This window comes from Leopardus geoffroyi, chromosome B3, assembly GCF_018350155.1.
Source record: "Leopardus geoffroyi isolate Oge1 chromosome B3, O.geoffroyi_Oge1_pat1.0, whole genome shotgun sequence".
NCBI classification, from domain to species: domain Eukaryota; kingdom Metazoa; phylum Chordata; class Mammalia; order Carnivora; family Felidae; genus Leopardus; species Leopardus geoffroyi.
Window position 1 is genome coordinate 113,444,695 of NC_059337.1, and position 22,818 is coordinate 113,467,512.

The window sequence follows — 22,818 nt, forward strand, 5'->3', positions numbered from 1 at the left end:
TTCGCCTCCTAGCCCCTCCCCCTCCCCCTCCCAGGAGGCTGAGTAAGGCTTTGCACGCGCGAGGTGAAAGAACAGGAGAGGAGTACACTCCTTCTCTTCCTCCACTTTTCGTCTTTGGTCACAGCGCCACCTCATGGTTGACAGAAGCTTTGAGAGAGAGTTAATTCTTCAAGGACAAGGAATCAGAGTCCTACCAGTTCCCTGCGCCTTGAAGGTTACTTAACGAAAACGACAGATAATCGAGAAAACGTACTTTTCAGGTCCTCCTATGATCTACCTTCTTCCTTTTCTTCGGAGGACCTAGACTCTATGATCAGTGAGGAAGAGGGACCGCTGTTCTATTGGCGCATGCGCAATGCGAGGTGGTTCCGCATGCGCGGTGGGATAGAGCGAAGCACACGCTGAGGTTCGGCTGCTGCTGCGGCTGGACTGTGTAATCTCTGCGATTAAAGAGCACGGCACGGGATCCCGGCGCGGGATTCACATACATACCTCAGGTGATTAGTCCCCCAGATCGGTTTCTTCAAGAATTCACTTTGGTTGTGTCGGTTGACTGGTGGTCGAGAGAGAGTAGGCCCTGGGCTAACACCCCTCCCTTTCCCGTTCCTGCGCGGGAAGTGTCCGACACCACCCGCCAGCGCCGGCTTGGTCGGCAGTGTTAACAGAGGTGTCATTATACGAGCGGAGGGATCTTGTGAAGGAAAGTGGGCCAAACGACTGTACACCTTCAATATACTGTGAGGGTACCTTGAGACGAGGGGGTGGCCTTGGGAAAACGCTGTGACACCCCCACCCCAGGACTCTAAGAATTCCGCTCCCACCCCTTTTTTTTCCTTTCGCCCCAAGCAAATGCTACCTCTCAGTGGAAACCAGACCAGACACGTGAAGGAACCATTGGGGTGGTCCGTAACGTTGACAAGAGCTGGGTTAGAAAGATCCAAGAATAGTTTATTTGTCCGATAATTGATTTTTTTTAAATTGATGCTCATATTACTGTATCGCTTGACTTGTGCATTTTTACAGAATGAGTCACCCTTTGCATCGAAGCTAAAACATACTGTTGAAGAGTTCACTAATCTTAGTATCGGTTTGCCGTATTTCAGCACCAATGAGAAGAGAATTACACGCTGTGGCCTCACAGACATAACTAAAAAGATAAGGGAATTTTAGGGTTAAATGCGTATTCAGCCTCAGGTCCCCTTTATTATCCCCCAAACTTAGGCTACTTTGTTTCTTGGAGAAAAGTTGTAGCAGAGAAGTCCTGGTTTTTCTCCCGATTGAAGTTGTTCAAGGAAAAAAACTTGTGATTATGTGTCTTTCAACAGTGTGTGAATTATATAGAGCTTTACTGTCTACTGAGTTGATCTAATGCCAAGTGACAGTTACTGATTCTAAGATCTCAAAAAGACACACAGTAATATTTGTAGGAATCAGGGCTTCATATTTCAACTACAGTGAAATGTTTAAAAGCTTATTTGTGTAGCACTTCTAGAAACTACCATTCAGAGAGCGTTACTGGTGACGGTGAGAGACAAATTAAAATTATCGTGAATTGTCTCTGTCACATAACATACTTAACTTTGGAAAGGAATGTGGACGTCCTGGATCTATTATGGTTACTTGACCATGCACTGGTTTAAGGAGTCCTACCTACCATTTGACCAGGCACAAGGTATTTGAAATTGGCTTAATACATTTTGAAAGGTGGATATTCAGCATTGAAGAACACATACCATATTGCAGTATTCTGACGTACTGAGATTCTGTGGGTTAAAGGTATTCTGGATTTACTATGCGAAGTCTTGGTTTTAGTTCCTGTTCCAGTACCTTTTAAGTATTTATCCTTGAGGAAGTCATTTAATATTTCTGTTCCTTGGTTCCCTGGAACCCTGCTTCACTGTAATCCTTTTCTAGTACCCCATATTGCAATTGATATGCTTACCAGTTTGTTTCCCACTCTATGATTAACTTCCTTAGGTAAGAATCTTTAAGTGTTAGTAGTACTTAGTACATAGTAGATACTGCAAAAATAATTGTTTAACGAATTAAGTTACAAAATACAAAAAAATTACTCCTTTGCCTTTTATCGTCATTATTTGTACAGCACAGTACACTTTGCAGATTTACATATATTTTAATCTAATTTGATACACTCCACAAACCTGCAAGGTCCATGACACAGACTAGAAACTACAGTTTAATGTGAATGCATTTCCCAAGCAACAACAGGTAGTAGGTAGGAGAGCAAGGGCTGAAACCCATGTCTAGAGCTATTTTGTACTTACTGGCTATTCTTTGTGTTGAATAACATACCATCAGCTGTGTTCTTTTTTTTTTTACTTTGTATATTGTAAAGAGACTGATACCTCCTGGAGCAGTAGCATTCATCTCTCCCATCAGGATTCTTTTACAGTATTACTTGTATTCTTTAATTATCAAATTAAGCCTTGATTCCCCAGAATTATCAGCTTTACTATTTGCATAAATTTGGTAAGTAAATGTGGTTAGCCTCTATTAAATCTCTTAAAACTGTTTCACACATTCTGTGACATCACTTACTTTGATACCCAGTTTGAGACTTTTCTAGCTCTCAAATTTTAGTGCTTTACATACAGATATTTGACAACAGCTGTCCAAAAGGAAAAAAAAAAAAAAAAGCCATTTAAGAATGAAACAACCAGCTCAGCTGTTTCTTGCTGGGTAATTCTGGCCATTGAATGTCTACTTCCCTTTATTTGCTAAATCCCTATTTTGTCAAGCTACAAGAGAACTACATTTTGGCCCTATTATTAATATGCCACTTTATTTTTGTTGTTTAACAGGATAGATTGGTACTAAAAGTTTGCATTAATCTATGATCTATGATTCAGCAATGAATATGTATATTGCATTTTTTAAAGATGCTTCTGATATATCTATCAGTAATACTGGGAGAATATATAGCCTGATGAATCAGAGCACAGACTATGGATCCAGACTTCATAGGTTCAAATTCTGACTATCAGTTGTTAGCAGTATATGACAGAACAAGTTGCTTAGCCTGTTTGAATTTCTTCATTTATAATATAGAACTAGGGGGAAAGTGGTACTCAGGCAGTAGCCAATACCTATAGGTGGTAGATGTAAAAATCAGTGGGAAGCCACTGTGAAGATACATGTGGATGCAATTAGTTCTCAAACTGAACTGCAGCAGAACTCTGGTGTTCTGTGGGCTGGATGTGGTTGGTCTGTCTTTAAGATCAAGTAATGGCAGCCTTATTGCCCAGTTAGGAAAAAAATAAGTAAATGAATTTTCACACATTTTTCGTAGGCCTTTAGATCCTATTACTGCCTGTTTTCTGAACTTTGACAATAGTAAATTGGTTAAGGTTAGTAGAAAAACATGAAAATCAACTGTGATTCATTTTAGAGCTTTCTTTTAAAAATACGATCCTGTGCATGGTATAATTTCAGTCTTGTGGGTCATAAAAGGAGTGGTGCTGAAAGTAGGTTGGGTAGATCAAAGGGAATAGTTTTAAATATATTTAATGCTTGGTGGTTGGGACGCCTGGGTGGCTCAGTTGGTTGAGCATCCTTCTCTTGATTTCACTTGGGTCATGATCCCAGGGTCGTGGGATCAAGCCCTCTGTTGGGCTACGCTGAGCATAGAGCCTGCTCAGGATTTTCTGTCTCTTGTTCTCCCTCTCTTCCCCATTCTCACGTGTGTGCTCCCCCCAAAATAAAAAATAAAAATAAATATATTTAGTGCTTGGAGTTTAAGAGATGCTTGAACTTTATAGTAATGGAGTTCTATAAAGCTATTCTCAAGATTGGGTATACCTATTTGATAGAAGTAAAGTGTTTAGTTGTATTTAGTTATATTTATTTTTTTGTTAATAAGTTTTTGGTCTTTGTCGTAACATGATACTGTGAGTTTGGCTAGAATAAATGATAGGGTATATTGTTTGATATATGGTGAGGGCTGTGGTTTAAGTAATGGGAAGATTCTTCCCTTTATGTGGGTGGTAGTATATAAAGTCTTAGCTGACTTGGAGAATGAGTAGCTTTGGTTTTGTTGATAGGTTTATAGTAGTCGTGATGCTTCCCATCATTTGTTATTTCTTAAAGTGGTGGTATTTAAAATAGTGTTTCAAGGTGTACCTTTAATCCTTAAGTCTCAGAGTACTTCATAGATGGTCATTAGTTTTTATGATTCCTCTAAAACTGATGTCAGAGAATCACTCAAGCCCTACAAAAATGTGGAGCAAAAATGTGGAGAATCACTCAAGCCCTACAAAAATGTGGAGTAAAAATTAAAGCTTCGTTCCTGAACATCCATCTGTTTTCTGGTACCATTTAAGAAGTTTGAAGAGTTGAGAAGACTAATCATTTCTTCCAGTGGCAAGATGTGGAAAATTGACATTTCTTTATTTTTACCTTAACTGAACACTCACTTGATTCTTTTGTTTAAAATGCAGAATGCCGGGTCTAAGTTGTAGATTTTATCAACACAAATTTCCTGAGGTGGAAGATGTAGTGATGGTGAACGTAAGGTCCATTGCTGAAATGGGGGCTTATGTCAGCTTGCTGGAATACAACAATATTGAAGGCATGATTCTTCTTAGTGAGTTGTCCAGAAGGCGTATCCGTTCTATAAACAAACTCATCAGAATTGGCAGGAATGAATGTGTGGTAGTCATTAGAGTGGACAAAGAAAAAGGTAAGTGGGAAAAATATCTAAAATACATATTTTGGATTTAAAAATGTTTTATTTTAGTTTTTCTTTTTAATTGCTGGCTGCTGTAAAAACAAAACAAAAACATCTCCTTTTATGCTTAAATTCTTTTTACATACAGAGTTGTTAGAGAAGGATGCCAATTAGCCATCTAAGTAAGACTTCTTAAGTTAGTAGTGGCTTAATTAGCACATCCCAGGACTAGTTTTTGTGGGTGAAATGACTTTTATTCCCAGACGTTACAGGCTCTTGGTAGTTGACTCATTTTGGCTAAACTCAGAAGAGATAGGATAAGTAAACCAGAGTACTAGTTCATTTAGATTTGTAAGATGCTTTTTTTCCTGATTTAAAGCTAAATTTGCGATCAGATTATTGGATGAACGTGGAAATGGGGCAAAGGTACAGTGGATTTTAGGAACATTTTATATAAGCTTTGAAAAAGCAATATGCTGCAAACACACATCCAAAACCCAGTATTCTGTATCTCTTCGGTTATCAGAATGTTTGTGACTCCCCCAAAATCATGTGGGAGATTTCAGATAGTGCTGAATGTGTATTCATTTTTTTACTTGTCCCCTTTTTTCTGGACTCCATGTAAATCTTCACCTTTGTGAACACATTTTTTTCTAGACACAGTGTACAATACCATTAAGTAAATTTGGGGTTCAACTTCCATAAAATAATTGGTTATTGGGGCGCCTGGGTGGTGCAGTTGGTTAAGTGTCCGACTTCAGCCAGGTCACGACCTCGCGGTCCGTGAGTTCGAGCCCCGCCTCGGGCTCTGGGCTGATGGCTCAGAGCCTGGAGCCTGTTTCCGATTCTGTGTCTCCCTCTCTCTCTGCCCCTCCCCCGTTCATGCTCTGTCTCTCTCTGTCCCAAAAATAAATAAACGTTGGAAAAGAAAATTTTTTTATAAAATAATTGGTTATAATTGTCTCACTATAATTTATTAGGTGTTAGTTTTACATAGTAGTTACCATCATTGCTTAAAAGACCAATCACCTTGATTGAACTTGTCTTTTTGAATACCTCAGCCATCTAGTTAATTGTGACACTTCTGCAAGTGATTGGTTTTATACATAACTGACATTTTTTTTCTCTGATTATAGTCGTAGGTGATAAACTTTAGAGACATTTTGTTATCCCTTAGGTAGTGACTACCACTTAGCATATTGATTATTATATATGTTTTCGTAGGGCTTAACTTGTAGAACCCCCTATTATTAAACTACTAAAGACAAATTATACCTTAAACTTGTGTTAAGTCTTCATATCACTGCCCCACTAGGACTTAAAATGGTGTCTTGTCTAGTATTTTATTTTCTATCATAGAGAATATATACACAAGAAGGAATCAAATATATTTTCAGTTGCAATCAGAAAAAAGTGAAAAGGTATACTTAAGTACAGTAGATGTAAAAGTATTTTCATAGTAGCACCGTTTGCACAGTGTTAATTAAAAACAAGAAACAATCAAAATCATGGTTAAATAAATTGTAACATTCATGCAGCGCAACTTTGTACGGAATGAGATCTCAGTGTTCTGATATGGAAAGATCCTAGAGTAAGATACAAGCAAAGTACAGAAGATCCTATAGAGGGCATCCACTTCTGATATTGGAGGATTAGGTTCTGTTGGACAAATGTTCCAATGTAACAGTTAAACAGTGAAAAGCTGTGAACAAATATATTAAAAAAAAAAAAGTGCCTAAAGATGTTGGGAGCAACCAAAGGCAGGCCAAAACTGAAAGTAGATCAACACTTGGAAGAGAGGAACTGCACTGGATAAGTTTTACAGTTGTTTGTCTGAGTGCATGCCATAGATAGCTTCCAGCAGGGCAGCTAAAATTCTAGTGGAAAGTCTATAGTGTTTCAATGGCTTGAGAATCAGATGAGAGTTCTGGACAACCACAACATTTGGAAGGTAGTGATGAGGATTAGAGAAAGGACCAACTCAAGGAGAGCCCCTTAGTTTAAATTATAAATTCTCAAATCTCTGCCTGAACCCTGAACCAGTAACGTATAGGATGGGGTACAGCCCCATGAGGGGCAACAGGGTAAAAATCTAAACAGATTTTGGTTGCTTTCCACCTGGGGAAACAGAGCTTTAATATTTGAATTCAGACAAGTTTTGCTTACTAAAACAAAAAATCAGTATCAAGAGGAACATAAAGGAACTCAGAGTCTCTGGCACATATTATTCACGATGTCCAAAATTGCTAAACATTTCAGAAAACAGGAGAGAAAAGGCAGTCAGTGGAGACCAACCCAGAGGTGACCTTAATATTGGAGTTAACAGACAAGGATTTTAAAGCAGATGTTGTTAACTGCTCAAGAATATTAGGAAAATAAGCTTGTAATGAATGAAAAAAATGAAATCTCAGAGAAATTAGAAACTCACAAAGAACTAAATACAAATTCTAAAATTAAAAGTTTAATATCTAAACAACTCACTGGGCTAACAGCATAGATGGCAGAAGGCTCAAGTCAAACTTGCAGGGAGTTCATTTAAAAGAGCCAATTTTGGGGCACCTGGGTGACTCAGTCGGTTAAGCATCCGACTTCGGCTCAGGTCATGATCTTGCAGTTTGTGAGTTCAAGCCCGGCGTCAGGCTCTGTGCTGACAGCTAGGAGCCTGGAGCCTGCTTCAGATTCTGTGTCTCCTCTCTCTGCTCCTCCCCCACTTGTGCTTTGTCTCTCACTATCAAAAAATAAATAGGGGCACCTGGGTGGCTCAGTCAGCTGAGGAGCCATGACCATGGCTCAGGTCATGATCTCACGGTCGGTGAGTTCGAGCCCCGCGTCAGGCTCTGGGCTGACAGCTTGGAACCTGGAGCCTGCTTCGGATTCTATGTCTTCCTCTCTCTCTGCTCCTCCCCTGCTCACACGCTGTCTCTCTCTCAAAAATAAATAAAGATTGGGGCGCCTGGGTGGCGCAGTCGGTTAAGCGTCCGACTTCAGCCAGGTCACGATCTCGCGGTCCGGGAGTTCGAGCCCCGCGTCAGGCTCTGGGCTGATGGCTCAGAGCCTGGAGCCTGTTTCCGATTCTGTGTCTCCCTCTCTCTCTGCCCCTCCCCCGTTCATGCTCTGTCTCTCTCTGTCCCAAAAATAAATAAACGTTGAAAAAAAAAATTTTTTTTTTAAAAAAGAAAAAAATAAATAAATAAAGATTAAAATAATAATATGTGGCTATTTAAATAAATAAATAAATAAATAAATGTAAAAGAACCAATCTGAAGAACAGAGCAGGAAAAAAAAATGTGTCAAATATTAAAAGCTCTATTCCAAAAGAAGAGAGAGAAAGGGCAGAAAATATATTTGAGGAAATAGTTGTCAAAAGTTTCCTGTATTTACTGAAAAAAACATCTACAACCTGGAGAAGCTTGGCAAACCTCAAGCAGGATAAATACTAATAAGACCACATCTAGGCATGTTAAACCATTGAAAAACAGAGATAGGGAAAATCTTGAAAGTAGCCAAAAGAAAACGACTCGAGATTTACAGGGGAATAGTAATATGAATTAGTATGGTATTACTGAAAATAGTGGCTGTCTGAGCATTGAATGACTGACCATTTAAAGCACTGAAAGAAAAATTGTCAACCCAGAATTCTGTATTTTAAGAAAATATTCAATAGTGAAGATCAAAAATGATGACATTTTTGGGTAAATAGAAACTTAAGAGGATGTATTACCTAATAAATCTCCATTATAAGAAACAATAAAGGAAGTTGTGCAGGCCGATGAGGTGTGAGGCCTGACATAGGAAATATGTGGGTAAATGTAAAAGACTATTTTTCTCTTAAATTCTTCAAAATGCATTTAAGTGCTTGTCTCGTTATATACCCATGGGATTTTAATTTATGGATGTGATTGACAACATGAAGAGGCCAATGCTGTGGCCACATGCCATGTAGGGCCACCATGAGGAAGCACCAGTTTTGGTCAGGAGACAGAAGGAGCATCAAGAATACAGAAAATATAGATAATACAATTGACCTTGTGATGATGGATGCCAAAAAGACAAGTATAGAGAATCTTTTGACTAACTTTCATTTGGGTAATTGAAAGTATTAGTTAGTTCCCTCTACTAAAGTGATGCAGAATATGCAGTTACATGATACAAGTGCCTTCTGAAAACAGAAATCTCTCATCTTATATTTCTTATGCAGCATTTTATTGATAATAATTTTAGTGGGAAATAAGTGTAGATATGCCAACCAAACAACATGGTTGCAAAAATTTATCATAGTGCTAAGCTTTTTTTCAAACTTTTCTCATACAGGATATATTGATTTGTCAAAAAGAAGAGTTTCTCCAGAGGAAGCAATCAAATGTGAAGATAAATTCACCAAATCCAAAACTGTAAGTTCGATATTTGAGTGAAATTAGTTCACTATTTAATATGTTTAATAATCAGCATGTAATATTATAGGCAGGAAAAAAAAAACCATGAATTTTCTGTAACTGTATTTCCATTTACAACTATGAGTTGAGAAGAATAATTTGAAGTCTTAATTTCAAAAGAGTTATGACTGCAGTGTTTTATCTGGTGGTGGTACTACCTTAAGGCATTGCTTATGGTTTGCTATTCTATAATGAGTATATTGGATGTTAGTGTTTTTAAGTTATTTTAGATTAAATTAACTATGGGTGATTTCAGTCAGTTTGACTTACGGTAACATGTAGTTCCTGGCATTAAACCCTGTTTGGGGATATTCAAGACAACCAGCTATTGTATGTTAAGAATAAGCAAGGGTCGGGGCATCTAGGTCACTCTGCCAGTTGAGCATCTGATTCTTGATTTCAGCTTAGGTCATGATCCTAGGGTCGTGGGATCAAGCCCCAAGTTGGCCTCCATGCTGAAAGTGGAGCCTGCTTAAGATTCTCTCTCCCTCTGGCCTTCCCCCACCCCCCACTTGCACTCCCTCCCTCTCTAAAATAAAATGAAAGGGGCGCCTGGGTGGCTCAGTCAGTTAAGCATCCAACTTCAGCTCAGGCATGATTTCATGGTTCGTGAGTTCAAGCCCCGTATTGGGCTCTGACAGCTCAGATGGAGCCTTGAGGCTGCTTCAGTTTCTGTGTCTCCCTCTCTCTCTGCCCCTCACCTGCTTGTTCTCTCCCCCTCTCCCCCTCTGCCCCTCTCTTCCGCTCTCTCTCTCTCCCTCTCTGCCCCTTTCTCCCTCTCTCCCTTTCTCCCTCTCTCCCTGTCTCCTCCCTCTCTCTCTCTCTCTCTCTCTCTCTCAAAAGAAGTAAGCATTAAAAATAAAATAAAAAAAGAAAAAGAAAGGGTTTGTGAATCCAGGAAAGCAAGGCAGGCAGGGGCCTGTTACTAGTTCCCCTCCCCCACTTTGCTAGGGTTCTTTTCTGTTTCATTTTCTAATTTCTGCTGAAATTCCCTACTTCTGTGCAGTAAGCCTTAATCAAGCAAGAACAGTCATTTTTTTCATTCTTTATCTTCTGTCTATATTTTTCTCTTCTCTGGTCCCATATAGATTATCCTTTATTCTCTAGGTCTTAGGTTCTTAATGGCACTGTTTCCATTGTTTCTGTTTTCTTTTTCTTTTGTTCTCTCTCTCTTGTGTGTTTCTGTCCTCAAGGTAAAATGCCAAGAAAACAATGCTTTAAATGAAGAGATTTTTGAAATCTTGAGTAACCCCAATAAATAAGAGAATACAAATCTAAACAACCAAAAGACCATTATCCAAACCTTTCCTTTTTTTTTACTGATCTGTTTACTATTACTGCAGTATGGTTTACACATTAGAAAACACAATCAGTAAAATCCCTTCTTAATAATCTGATGACCTGGGGCACCTAGGTGTCTCAGTCGGTTAAGTGTCTGACTTTGGCTCAGGTCATGGTCTCCCAGTTCTGGAGTTGAAGCCCTGCATCAGGCCCTATACTAACAGCTTGGAGCCTGGAGCGTGCTTCTTCGGATTCTGTGTCTCCCGCTCTTTCAGCTCTTCCCTTGTTTGTGTGCTCAAGCGCATGGTTGTGTGTGTGTGTGTGTGTGTGTGTGTGTGTGTGTGTGTGTGTGTGTGTCTCAAAAATAAATAAACTTTTAAAAAACAAGTAAGTAAATTAAAAAATAATAATAATAATCTGAGGCCCTTGCCATTCAAAATGTAGTCTCTAGGGGCACCTGGGTGGCTCAGTCGGTTGAGTGTCTGACTTTCGCTCAGGTCATGATCTCATGGGCTCTGTGCTGACAGCTCAGAGCCTCGAGCCTGCTTCGGCTTCTGTGTCTCCCTCTCTCTCTGCCCCTCCCCTGCTCATGCTCTGTCTCTCTTAGTCTCTCAATAATAAATAAACATTAAAGACATTTTTTTAAATAAAAACAAAACAAAAAAACAAAATGTAGTTTCTGGACCAGCAGCATTGACATCACCTGACCACTTAATGCAGTATTTCAAGTCCCACTAAGTTTGATAAGCTCCACTCTAGGAAACTTTCACTTTGTTTTGTCCCCTTAGAATATTGTAAAATGAGTATGTTAGTAGATCTTATCAGGATGATAAGGTGATAGAATGAAATAGGCAATGTTAGTACCTCTCCTCACTCAATTTTCTTTTTTTTTTTTTTTTTTTTTTTTTTTTTTTTTTTTTTTTTTTTTTTTTAAATTTTTTTTTTCAGCGTTTATTTATTTTTGGGACAGAGAGAGACAGAGCATGAACGGGGGAGGGGCAGAGAGAGAGGGAGACACAGAATCGGAAACAGGCTCCAGGCTCTGAGCCATCAGCCCAGAGCCTGACGCGGGGCTCGAACTCCCGGACCGCGAGATCGTGACCTGGCTGAAGTCGGACGCTTAACCGACTGCGCCACCCAGGCGCCCCTCCTCACTCAATTTTCATATGTAACATGAAAACCTCTTGTCTTTAAGCCCTTTTATTTTTAGGAAATTAGAAAAAGGGTTTGGCAGCAGTGAGTGGGAGGTAGGTAGGATTGAAGGATAACTGTTAAAATGATAACAGAGCAGAAAAATATTAAAATCTCAATTCTGGTTCCATGCTGTCATATGGAGTAGTAATAATAGCTTGCACTTGCATAAGAGGATTTGTATAATTTATAAATTTTGTACATTTGTACAATATTTTCCATTTATAGTGTGCTGCATTTGGATATATTTGACCTGTGTGAGAGCTCACTGCTGTAAAAAGGAGAGATGTTAGTAGTTCCTTCTTCCAGAAGAGGAAACAAATTCAGAGAGGTTAATTAGTCCCAGAGTCAACTCATAGTCTGGGTCTTAGGACACTAAATTACATCCTGTTTCTACTTGTTATACCTACTTGAGGTAACTACTATTGGAAAGCCAATATTTCTCTATGAAAAAAGAACTTGTATGTTAATCTTTTGTTAAGGAATTATTGTAGTCTAATTAACCAAGGTTTTATATGCTGTCTACTGAAATATAAAAATACCTATTTTTTAATAGCTCTCTTGAATCTTTGAATTGTTGAACTCTTCATTTTGTTTCTAGGTTTACAGTATTCTTCGTCATGTTGCTGAGGTGTTAGAGTACACCAAGGACGAGCAGCTGGAGAGCCTGTTCCAGAGGACTGCCTGGGTCTTTGATGACAAATACAAGAGACCCGGATACGGTGCCTATGATGCATTTAAGCATGCAGTCTCGTAAGAACATCTTCTTGGCTCTGTTTCTACCTTGATACCACAGCTGTGCTAGGTCTAGCACATGGGTTGAAAGCCTGACATGTAATAAAAGCACAACATCCACATATTCTGTCCTTGCCAAATTTAGGTTAAAACATTTCAGTATAAAAGGCCCATAATATAAAATAATATAATATAAAAGGGCCAATCCTATATAACCAAGCATCTGTAATTTTGTACACCATAGTTTTTGTAAACCATATGGTTTCACATTATCTGCTTACACGTTTTCCCCTCCTAGTTTTGTTATTCTGGTTAACTTCAGGTCCAGTGTAGATGTCTCATCTATAACAGTAACCTTATTTTCTTTACCTTAGTTCCTTTGACCTTCAGCCCATGCCACTTAAGCCAGTTTTCATATGGCCTCACCTTGGGTCTTATTATCACCAGAATTTGCTGTGTTTCCAAAACCTGTAATTCATACATTCTGTTCTTTTAGCACAGCTTCCTGTCCTTCCAGCTCCCCCATAGTTAGCTCTACTCTGTGTCTTCCTAATTCTTTTGCCAGTCTATGATTCCAGACCTTTTTTTTCCTCCCTGTCTTTTCACCCTTTCCTGCCTTCTCTTTCTTATTCAGCATAGACATACCATGGTCCATCATTCCAACAACTTTCTTGCCAATGTCATGAGCTTTTGCCCTGTTTTTCCTTCTGTTACATCCAGCCTTGGATCGATGTTCCTGCCTTCTCTACACTTGTAGACTACTGGGTGCTGCTAGGAAAAACCACAGTCTTGCAGGTTGGTGCCACTGCATACTCATGGTCTCCAACCTCAGCTGCGCCTTCACTGCTGCCTCACATTCTCTCTGCTCTTTGTCAGTTCTTCTCCCATTCTTAAAGTGGCTATTTTAGAGCTTTTCCACACTCTCCATCAGATACCCAGTCCCCCCCCCTTCCCTCCCTCTCAACTGGTATGTTTCACTACCTATTTTATAAAGACAATATAAGCCATTGCACAGGATCTCCTGTACTCCTTCCACTATCTCAGCAAACTTCTCCCTCCCATCCGTCATTACCTCCTGTGCTGGAATTCATATCCTTCCTGCTCTCAAACTAATCTTACCACCTGTGCACAGCTACTGCTCGGGGATCTCTTTTTATCCATTATTCTCTCTTTTGGGTTTTCAGCCTTTATCTTTGTTGGTTTTGCTCCATTAGTATAAAAATATGCTCTACCTTCTCCCATTTATACTAAAAGCAAACTTCTTTGCTACCTTCCTCTACTTTCTCCTGTAGCAAGTATCGTATCCTTTCTAATAGCCAGACTCCTTCACTTTTGTGTACTTCCTGTCTCTCCTTCTGCACCTCCTACTCTTTCCCAAATGTTAATGCCCCACGAGCAGCCTCACCACTACACCAAGGTTAATCTCCCAGCCTTTGTGCTGCCAAAGGATATTGGTCCCCTCAGCTCTCAGAATGGCCAAGTAAGACCTGGGACTGTTAGAGTCGCCAGCAAGCCAACTCCTCTGGGGCTCCAAATCCCTTAGAGTCCCCCTGGTCCCCTCATGTGACTTTTTTCTTCGTATTACGTTGTGGGAAAGGTAAGAAGAATAGTTAGAATAGCTAACATTTATATATGCCTCACAACAACCTGTGGTATAAGTGCTGTTATTATCCCAGTCTTACAGGTGAGAAAATTGAAGCAGAGATTAAATAATTTGTCCATGTGCACAGAGCTAGCAAGTGGTAGAGCCCTGATTCAGACCTAGATACTGGCTCCATATGGAGCTTATGCTATTAACCACTAAGCACTGTGGTATATTTCTTTCCTCCCTGATTTCAGTCCTGCATCCGTCAGCCAGTACATTTCATAATTTGGTGTGCTGTCATCTTCCAGTCCTGGCTTAGCTCTCTCACTTCCACCTCCAGCACCCCCTCCATTACTGCTCGGCATTGGTATATGTTGTCTTTCCTTTTCCCTAACATTCTTTTGTTTCATCAGCCATGGAGTGACCACATTTAAAGATAATTCTATGCCACATGTGCTTCATATTTTTTTCTTTTAATTAAGAAATAAAATTTCTGAGATAGTTGGAAACCATATTTTACCCTTCCCAACCCATTCCCCTCGTAAGTGGTAACTACTATAATTAGTATGCATCATTATTATTTACATTTTTATAGTTTTGTTACATATATATATCTGTAAAGTACATACAGAATTTTTGTATTTAAAAATATTTCTTATTCATGTAAAAAAAACAAAATTTATTGTCATTGCAGATCTCTGTACCTTACAGTTTTACTTAAGGCTGTTAAGAGCAAGATTCTCAAAATTGATAGATGTGTGCCTACTTCATATTAATTTTTATACAGTATTTCGAGAATATACTTTATTCCTCTAGTAAGAGATATAAGGTCACACACACACCCTTATCCCGTATTTTTGAACAGTGCTATTAAGAATATACATGTACAGGGGCGCCTGGGTGGCGCAGTCGGTTAAGCGTCCGACTTCAGCCAGGTCACGATCTCGCGGTCCGTGAGTTCGAGCCCCGCGTCGGGCTCTGGGCTGATGGCTCAGAGCCTGGAGCCTGTTTCCGATTCTGTGTCTCCCTCTCTCTGACCCTCCCCCGTTCATGCTCTGTCTCTCTCTGTCCCAAAAATAAATAAACATTGAAAAAAAAAATTAAAAAAAAAAAAAAAAGAATATACATGTACATTTCTCTATGTTTGGGAGTTTCTGAGGTATACACATAGCAGTAGAGTTGTTGGCTCATAGGACTGATTACACACATCTTTAAATTGACTCAGTTTTGTCAAAATAGTCTCCCAATTGGTTCTACAATTTATATTTCCTCTAGCAGATGTATGATCATTCCTATTTCTCTTTATCCTCACCAACATTTGGTATATATCTCAGATTGTTTTCCCTTTTGCCAAACTGATAGGTGTAATAGTATCTTGTTGTGGTTTGCATTTTACTGGTTGTTGGTGAAGTTAACAGTTTTCCTGTGCTTACTGCTGCTTCTGTGAAACATCTGTTCATCTTATTGCTCATTTTCTGATGGTTTGTCTTGTTACATTTTGTAGGCAGTATTAGCTGAGTGAAAGTTCCCTCCACCCAAATTCTTTTGCTTTTCATTCCCGAACCCCTGCTGTTTAGGCCTGATGCTTGCTCATGCCATTTCTACTTTAATACTTTATAACTTTCTTACAACACTTCTACCTTTGCTTTTTAAAGCCCTACCATCCTTTTAGTCATTCAGTTTTTTCATTTGTTCATGTTCCGCAACCATGCTGGTGACTAAGACCCTGGTCCCTGCCTTGTGGCACTCAGAAGGGTCGGGTAAAATGCCACGTTAGTCCATGCAACCCTTCCTGAGCCCACTGACTGAAAGTAATCCCTTCCTCTACTGATTCCCAAGGATGCACTTTTATTTTTAAATTTGCTTGTATGTTTTTGTTCTTTTCAGGCTCCTTGAAACAGAGACTGCTAATTACATGGAAATGCTTAATTATTGTGGGATGCCAGATGTTTTAGAAGACATTTTAAATTCCTTGTTTTAGCCAGATCTCTAAAATTTTTCTTTACATAGTAATCAGTTAGGTGTTTTCAATTTGTCATAATTGTCCTAAGTGCTTTACTTGCACTCTCATTTAATACCACAGTCCAGTGACTGGGTGAATGAGTTTTCGTCCTCATTTTACAAGTTTCGAAACTGAGGTCTGGAAGGGCACCGAAACACCATTATTAAAGTACAGAGCTAAGATTTGAACTCAGTCTTGACACTAAAGCCTGTGCTCTTAAACATTCTGTGGTACTGTGTTTGATGTCAGTTATTAGTAAAGTAACTTTGATCTTTTATGTTTGTGTGTGTGTTTTGTTTTGCTTTAATTAGAGACCCATCTATTTTGGATAGTTTAGATTTGAATGAAGATGAACGGGGAGTACTTATTAACAATATTAATAGGCGTTTGACACCACAAGCTGTCAAAATTCGAGCAGGTAAGTGATTTTTTAAATGTTTAAAATACGTTGCATAAATTAAAAAGTTGTTAAATGATGAGACTTACCAAAGAATATTTTGCTATATCAACATCTATAAATTTTTCTAAATGTCTATTTCTTATAACAAGAAAAGTTGAAGAAATTATTTTTGCTTCTACTGAATCATAAAATGTATATATTGACACAAGGGAAAACTGTCATATATGCATTCAACTAACATTAAGTTAGCCCCTTTTTTTAAAGGGGGGGTGTAATTTTGTTTTAGAAAATAACTTTAAAATATTCTAATAGTACAGTAATACCCTTTTATGTCTGCAGATTAACCACTGTTAATATAGTTTGGAGTATATTTTTTCAGACATTTTTCCTACACATATACACTGTATAGGACTATATGCTATTTACATTCATAGATTTTTTGTTTTTTACAAAGATGGGATCATACTATGAAAAATTTTCCTCAACTAGCATGGTTGCCTTTCCATGCAAAACATGGGATTATTTCTCATTTTTTTTTAATGGGTTGGTGTGATATTTTTAATGTTTATTGACAGAGAGACAGAGACAGAGTGCGAGTAAGGCAGGGGCAGAGAGAGGGAGACACAGAATCTGAAGCAGGCTCCAGGCTCTGAGCTGTCAGCACAGAGCCCGACTCAGGCCTTGAACTCATGAACTATGAGATCATGACCTGAGCTGAAGTCGGGACGCTCAACCGATTGAGCCACCCAGGCGCCCCAGCTAGGTGTGATATTTTATAGAACAGTAAAACCAGTATAAACCAGTCTTCTCTTGATGGACATTTATCCTCTGCCAGTTTTTTCACTGTGAGAAAAAAATATTACAAATTAACATGCTTGTAACATAGACACCCAGTTATATGAGTGTTCTGTTAGGCAAACTCAGAGAAGTGCAATTGCTGGGTCAGAGGGTATGCAATTTCTAAACTGTTCTAAGCAACTTGCAGTTATTGTTTCATTCAGCCTTTATCACACTCCTCCTCTCCACTTGACAAATAAGGAACTGAGGCATAGAGATGTTGGAATCATGATTTTAACCTAGGCATAGGCAGAAAGCAAGGTGTTTGTTGAATTTCTCTCCTTTATAGTCATCATTCAGGGGCTTGATGTGGAGGAGAAGATATCATTTCACTGCATATTCAGATTTTATAATTATGAAAGTTAACATATAGGGTTATTTCTATACTGAAAGGATTATGAAAGCTTTCATAAGTGTTTGAGTGCTAGTGTATCTGCCACATCTCTGATTTTTAAGCCTTTCAGTGCTTTTTTGCATTATTTGGTATATGTTTTTCAATTTCTGTACTTTTAGATATTGAAGTGGCTTGTTATGGTTATGAAGGCATTGATGCTGTAAAAGAAGCCCTGAGAGCAGGTTTGAATTGTTCTACAGAAACCATGCCCATCAAGGTGAGTAATGTTTTCTCTTTCCCTGCTAAAATACCAACCTAAACCAAATCAGATTGTTTTTATGATCATGTTTCATAACAGGTGTCGGGCAGAGTGGTTCTTGGTGCTGTTGTCTAAGGGATGCTACTGCTACTGTCACAGTGGATAAAGATTTCTGTTGGTATTTAGTGCCAGAGAGCCGGCTGTGCTAAACCTCCTTTATAATATAAAGAGTTGCTATGGGGCATCTGGGTGGCTCAGTCAGTTAAGCGTCCAGCTTCAGCTCAGGTCATGATCTTGTGGCTCGTGAGTTTGAGCCCCGCATTGGGCTGTCTGCTGTTAGCACAGAGCCTGCTTCAGATCCTCTGTTCCCCCTCATTTTCTCGGCTTCTCCTCTGCTGGCTGTCTCTTCTCTTCTCTCAAAAAAAAAAAAAAAAAAAAAGAATTGCTGTGCCCATAATGCCCATAGGATCTTGAAAAGGATAACATATTCTCATATTCACACATCTTTTAGGAGTTTTGGTCTGAATCTTCTAAGCAGTACAATTAACCAGATGGTTGTTATTCAGAATCTTAGATTTTCTTCTGTCAGTTTAGTTTAGAACCAAATAAGAATTTTTGTTGCTTTTAGAAACAAATTATCCATTGTTCTGATGATGGGTGTAGTTATTTTAGCCACCAAAGAGGGAGAAGTCTTAATTGTATATATTGTCTTTCAGTGGACTGTTTACGTTGGATTATATCACTGTATCAACTAGTTTTTGCTGCATTAACAAACCAGCCCCAATTGCTGACTTACAGAATTAGAAATTAAGTTTTAGGGTGATTTGTTAAGGCAGCAGGTTAGCAAAAAAGTTCTCAAACATGCTGATGGTTTTGTGTTGTATTGTTATGTTCATAATTGATTTTTTTCTTCTTTCTTAGATTAATCTAATAGCTCCTCCTAGATATGTGATGACAACAACAACCCTGGAGAGAACAGAAGGCCTCTCTGTCCTCAATCAAGCTATGGCTGTTATAAAAGAAAAGATTGAGGAAAAGAGGGGTGTCTTCAATGTCCAAATGGAGGTAAGGTCTATACTGTTTTTGCCTTGTTCTTAAAATATATAAGAAATTTAGGGGTGCCCAGCTGGCTCAGTCAGTAGAGTATGCAACTCTTGATGTTGGGGTCATGAGTTCAAATCTCACCTTGGGGTTAGAGATTACTTAGATACATACATATGTATGTATATACATACATACGGAATTTAAATCTCTAAATGATTTGCATTCTAAAATACTTAATCACTGCCTTTTAAAACATGAGATACATCTAGGATTATAATTCTGCTAAGCATAAAATAATCATTGACTCAGAGGGCCCTTAAAGGGGCTTTTTAGAAGTAAATGAGAACTGTCACTCATTTAGAAGTAAATGAGAACTATGATGGTTATTCAGGAGTAAGGTCACTGATGGATGTTGGGTTTATCCCCCCAAAAGAGAAAAAAAATAGACAATAAAAATGAGTGGTTATTGTCAGAATTTAATGTGGAAGGCTTAAAATTTGATCTAAGGATTAGGAACAAGAGTAATATTTTCATCTCAACAAGAATGAAACCTAATTAGAAAAAAATAGTAAGTAATTTATTTTAAACCCAGAGGATGCATTTTTATAAGACATCTTATGGGTTTGAAAGATACAGCCACCGAGATGATTGTCATATTTTTCAGTTTTGGCTTATAAAAATGATAGAAGGGAATATTTTCTTTTAGTACACATTTCTTTTCCCCATACTCTCACTCTTTTACATTTCTCCCATTATTTATCTAATGGAATTTATTAATGATGCAGCACTCAAGAATGAACAGATGGCAGAGTTGGTGAAGGAAAAGTATTTTTTTAAGAGTTAAAATACTAGGCAATAAGAGTATTAAAGTTGAATTCGTATACTGTTTAACCATCTCACTTTGAAATTATGCCTCTGCTTCCACAGCCTAAAGTGGTCACAGATACAGATGAGACCGAACTTGCAAGGCAGCTTGAGAGGCTTGAGAGAGAGAATGCAGAAGTGGATGGAGACGATGATGCAGAAGAAATGGAAGCCAAAGCCGAAGATTAACTTGTGGGAAACAGAGTCCAGTTTAAGGAACGCAAAACAGCCCTTCCTGGCTGTAAACCCTAGACTGAAAGTTTTCCAGTATTGAAAACTTCAAAGCTGAATATTTTTTATTTCCAAGTATTTAAATGTTCCAACAGACCAAAATGTGAAATGCCCTCCTAAAAGTCAAAAAGTCAGCTGTTTTCACACAATAGCTCCAACATTCAGCATTTTTTAAGGGAGTGGGCCTAATTTCACTAGAGATAAATCTTTAAGAACATAAAATTGGGCTTGTGGTTTCCATTTCTGATGTCTCCAGATTGGCACCCCTTTGTAGTTCAGTGCCTCCATGAGATTTACAAGGGGGCACCCAAAGCAAATAGCCTCAACCTTTCTATATAAAATGTATCAAGCAAACATTAAATAAATTTCTGGGATATTTAACTATAGGCTTCTTCCTTCTTGTCACCAGTTAAAAGCATTATGATTACTAAGATCCTAATTCTATTATCTTCCTTTTAGTCTAGATGTAGAAGAAACATAAGGGCAGGTGACCAAAGGATCTATACAGCGGATCCTTTCAAAGAAGGGTTTGGAGAAAATAATTTCTCAATTTTAACCACAGTTACAGTTGACTCTTAGGGAGAAAAAGCCTTAAAACACAATATAAAAATTACATAGGATGTGTGCCTTTTGCCAGTTTGAGACTGAGAATACATGGTATGAGGGAGAATTTATCACACTGGTTCTTGTTGGTGTACTAAGCTGCTCGCCCTGAGTTTGTAATTTAGGGTGGTAAAGTTTTTGTTTGTTTGTTTTTAAAGATGCTGCCTTAGTTATTTTGAGTATCATTGCTCAGCTTTTGATTTTTTTTTTTTTCTCTCCCATTAAATCATTCACTAGGTGCCACCTAGAGCTTTAGTTCTTTATAACATATAGGGATCTGATTGAACACAATTACAATGATTTTTCTATATTTCCATCATTTGTATGTTTAAGAGCTAATTGTTTTAAAGGTATATGAATCTAAAGGTAAAGAAATGTAAAGAAATTTCATAGATAACATAGTAACTTAGATACATATCTAAGTTGCTATTTGAAGTTAAGTTACAGTAGCCAGGGTGTAGAAAGTCTTGAGTTTGAAGACTGGTCTGTTTCATAGATTTAATCTCTTTGGATACTTGAGGTACTAGATGTATTCATTTTATTAATTACTCCTAAGAATAGCTATTTAAAAACATAAAAGATTAAACCTAACCCACCTTACTTGACTGAGGACTAGACTTAATTCAATTATTAAAGGGACTAGGAAATAGAAGAGTGTGTTGGTGAAACAGTCAGTGCCATTTTTGGAGGTTTGTCCCTTTATTTAATTCAGCAGCCTCTAGTAGCTTTTTAAATCCCAAAGTATAACTTCCTATGGCTATTTCGACGAGATAGCCTTGATTGCCAGCTAGCATGCCATACTGGGAATATTTAGAGGAGGATCTAAATATTGGCACATGATTTTCACTTTGGTCTTTTTGAGGAGTCAAAAAACTAGTCTATAAGGCTTGTGACATCAAGAATGTCATCAAAATATAACCGATGCTCCCTAAATGTTTGCTGTAGGCAGGAGAGTTGAATTTTCACCTTGTTTACTGACGTTTTTGTACTTCGAAGGCGTAACTGTTGAGAAGTACCGGTGACCTCTATGGTGAGTGATTTTATCCCATGCAAGCCTTTTGCTCAGCTCTACAACAATTTTGCAAACTTATGACCCGTCCCAGAGAAAAGGTTAATACCTCACTGATACCTTGAAGGAGAGAACTAAGTAAAAGCATACATATACCCTGCTGCCCTAACAAGATCACTTTCAAACGTGAGGACAAGCTACACACCCATCTCCAAATAAACTGAGGAACAGATTGACAAGGACAATTGACAACTTTATCCAAATCTTGCATCTCCCCACAGCGTCTTTTCATTAAAAACTGACAATTTCATCTACTCCCCATTCTGCCTTTGAGGTAAAAGCAGTTATCAGCTCACACAACTGAAAATTAGCAGTAGTTTGGGTCTCATTTAATCATAATTGAAAGTCAAAACCAGCCGAGAAAAAGTGGGAACATTCAAAACATTTCATTTGCTGTATTTTATAGCAAAAGAAGACGGACCAGTACGTACATGGGTCATTTTCATTTAGGGGAAACCTACAGAGACCTGCTAAGCACTAAATCACGCCAAGCATTATGATGATTACTCAGCTGCCATACTTTCAAACATTTTAGCTACTTTTGTATGAAGATCCATCAGTTAAAATGGTTTGGGATTTTTAAAAATTCAAGTACTGGTCCTTGGCAACAGTTGCCCCCTGATTTGCCTCAAGGTGATGGCCATCTACTTTTTTCAATGCATGAAGATTCTGATACACCTATATAGAACGGTGCCGTTGCACCAATTTGGAGTCAAGCCATCAAGCCAAATGCAGTTTAATTTAGATAAACACTTGTTGATATTCAAAGAGCAATAAAGAAACTAATTCCAGGGACATCAGACCTTGGTGAAATGCCAAATGGAAAATGGTGCTTTAAAAGGCAGTCTCTTACAATGTAAGGAATAAAATAAAACCTCGTTAGCTTGGAATTCCTGATCATTCAGGTCAGGTATTTCTAGACCAGATTAAGAGGAGACAGTTCAAACTAAAAGGAAAATTTTTTCCTTAAGCACTTTGGAAATACTATTCCCCTTAAATGTAAGTTACATATCTATTCATTAAAGGAAGTCTAAGCACTTGTACTTGGCAAGAATGCTGGCAGTAGCTTGTGCCAGATTACTGTATAAACTTGAAAGTAATAAAAATGTTTTTAAAGATACTGTATGATACAGACTTTTCACTACTTCAGATTAACCCCACTGGTGAAGCTTCTTGGTACTTACATGTCTCAATGTTTAAAACAAAAATTTCATGCCTTAATTTAATTCTTTTACATCTTTCTCTGTCCTTCAGCAGCTTCTG

General features: G+C 38.3%; 1 protein-coding gene across 1 annotated transcript; it reads left to right on the forward strand.

The window, feature by feature from the left end:
• The first annotated feature begins 45 nt into the window (after positions 1–45).
• EIF2S1 (eukaryotic translation initiation factor 2 subunit alpha) lies at positions 46–20,264 on the forward strand. The gene is made up of 8 exons (XM_045451328.1): positions 46–497; positions 4,458–4,699; positions 8,999–9,078; positions 12,194–12,345; positions 16,226–16,332; positions 17,665–17,762; positions 18,666–18,809; positions 19,716–20,264. The coding sequence occupies exons 2-8, from the start codon at positions 4,459–4,461 to the stop codon at positions 19,839–19,841; spliced, it is 948 nt and encodes a 315-aa protein (XP_045307284.1). The 5' UTR covers positions 46–497; position 4,458; the 3' UTR covers positions 19,842–20,264.
• Positions 20,265–22,818: the final 2,554 nt, after the last annotated feature.

Coding starts and splice junctions, on each gene's coding strand:
- EIF2S1 (XM_045451328.1), top strand. CDS start 4,459: ATGCCGGGTCTAAGTTGTAGATTTTATCAACACAAATTTCCTGAGGTG. Junction 4,700..8,998: donor TAGAGTGGACAAAGAAAAAG/GTAAGTGGGAAA, acceptor TTTCTCATACAG/GATATATTGATTTGTCAAAA. Junction 12,346..16,225: donor GCATTTAAGCATGCAGTCTC/GTAAGAACATCT, acceptor TGCTTTAATTAG/AGACCCATCTATTTTGGATA.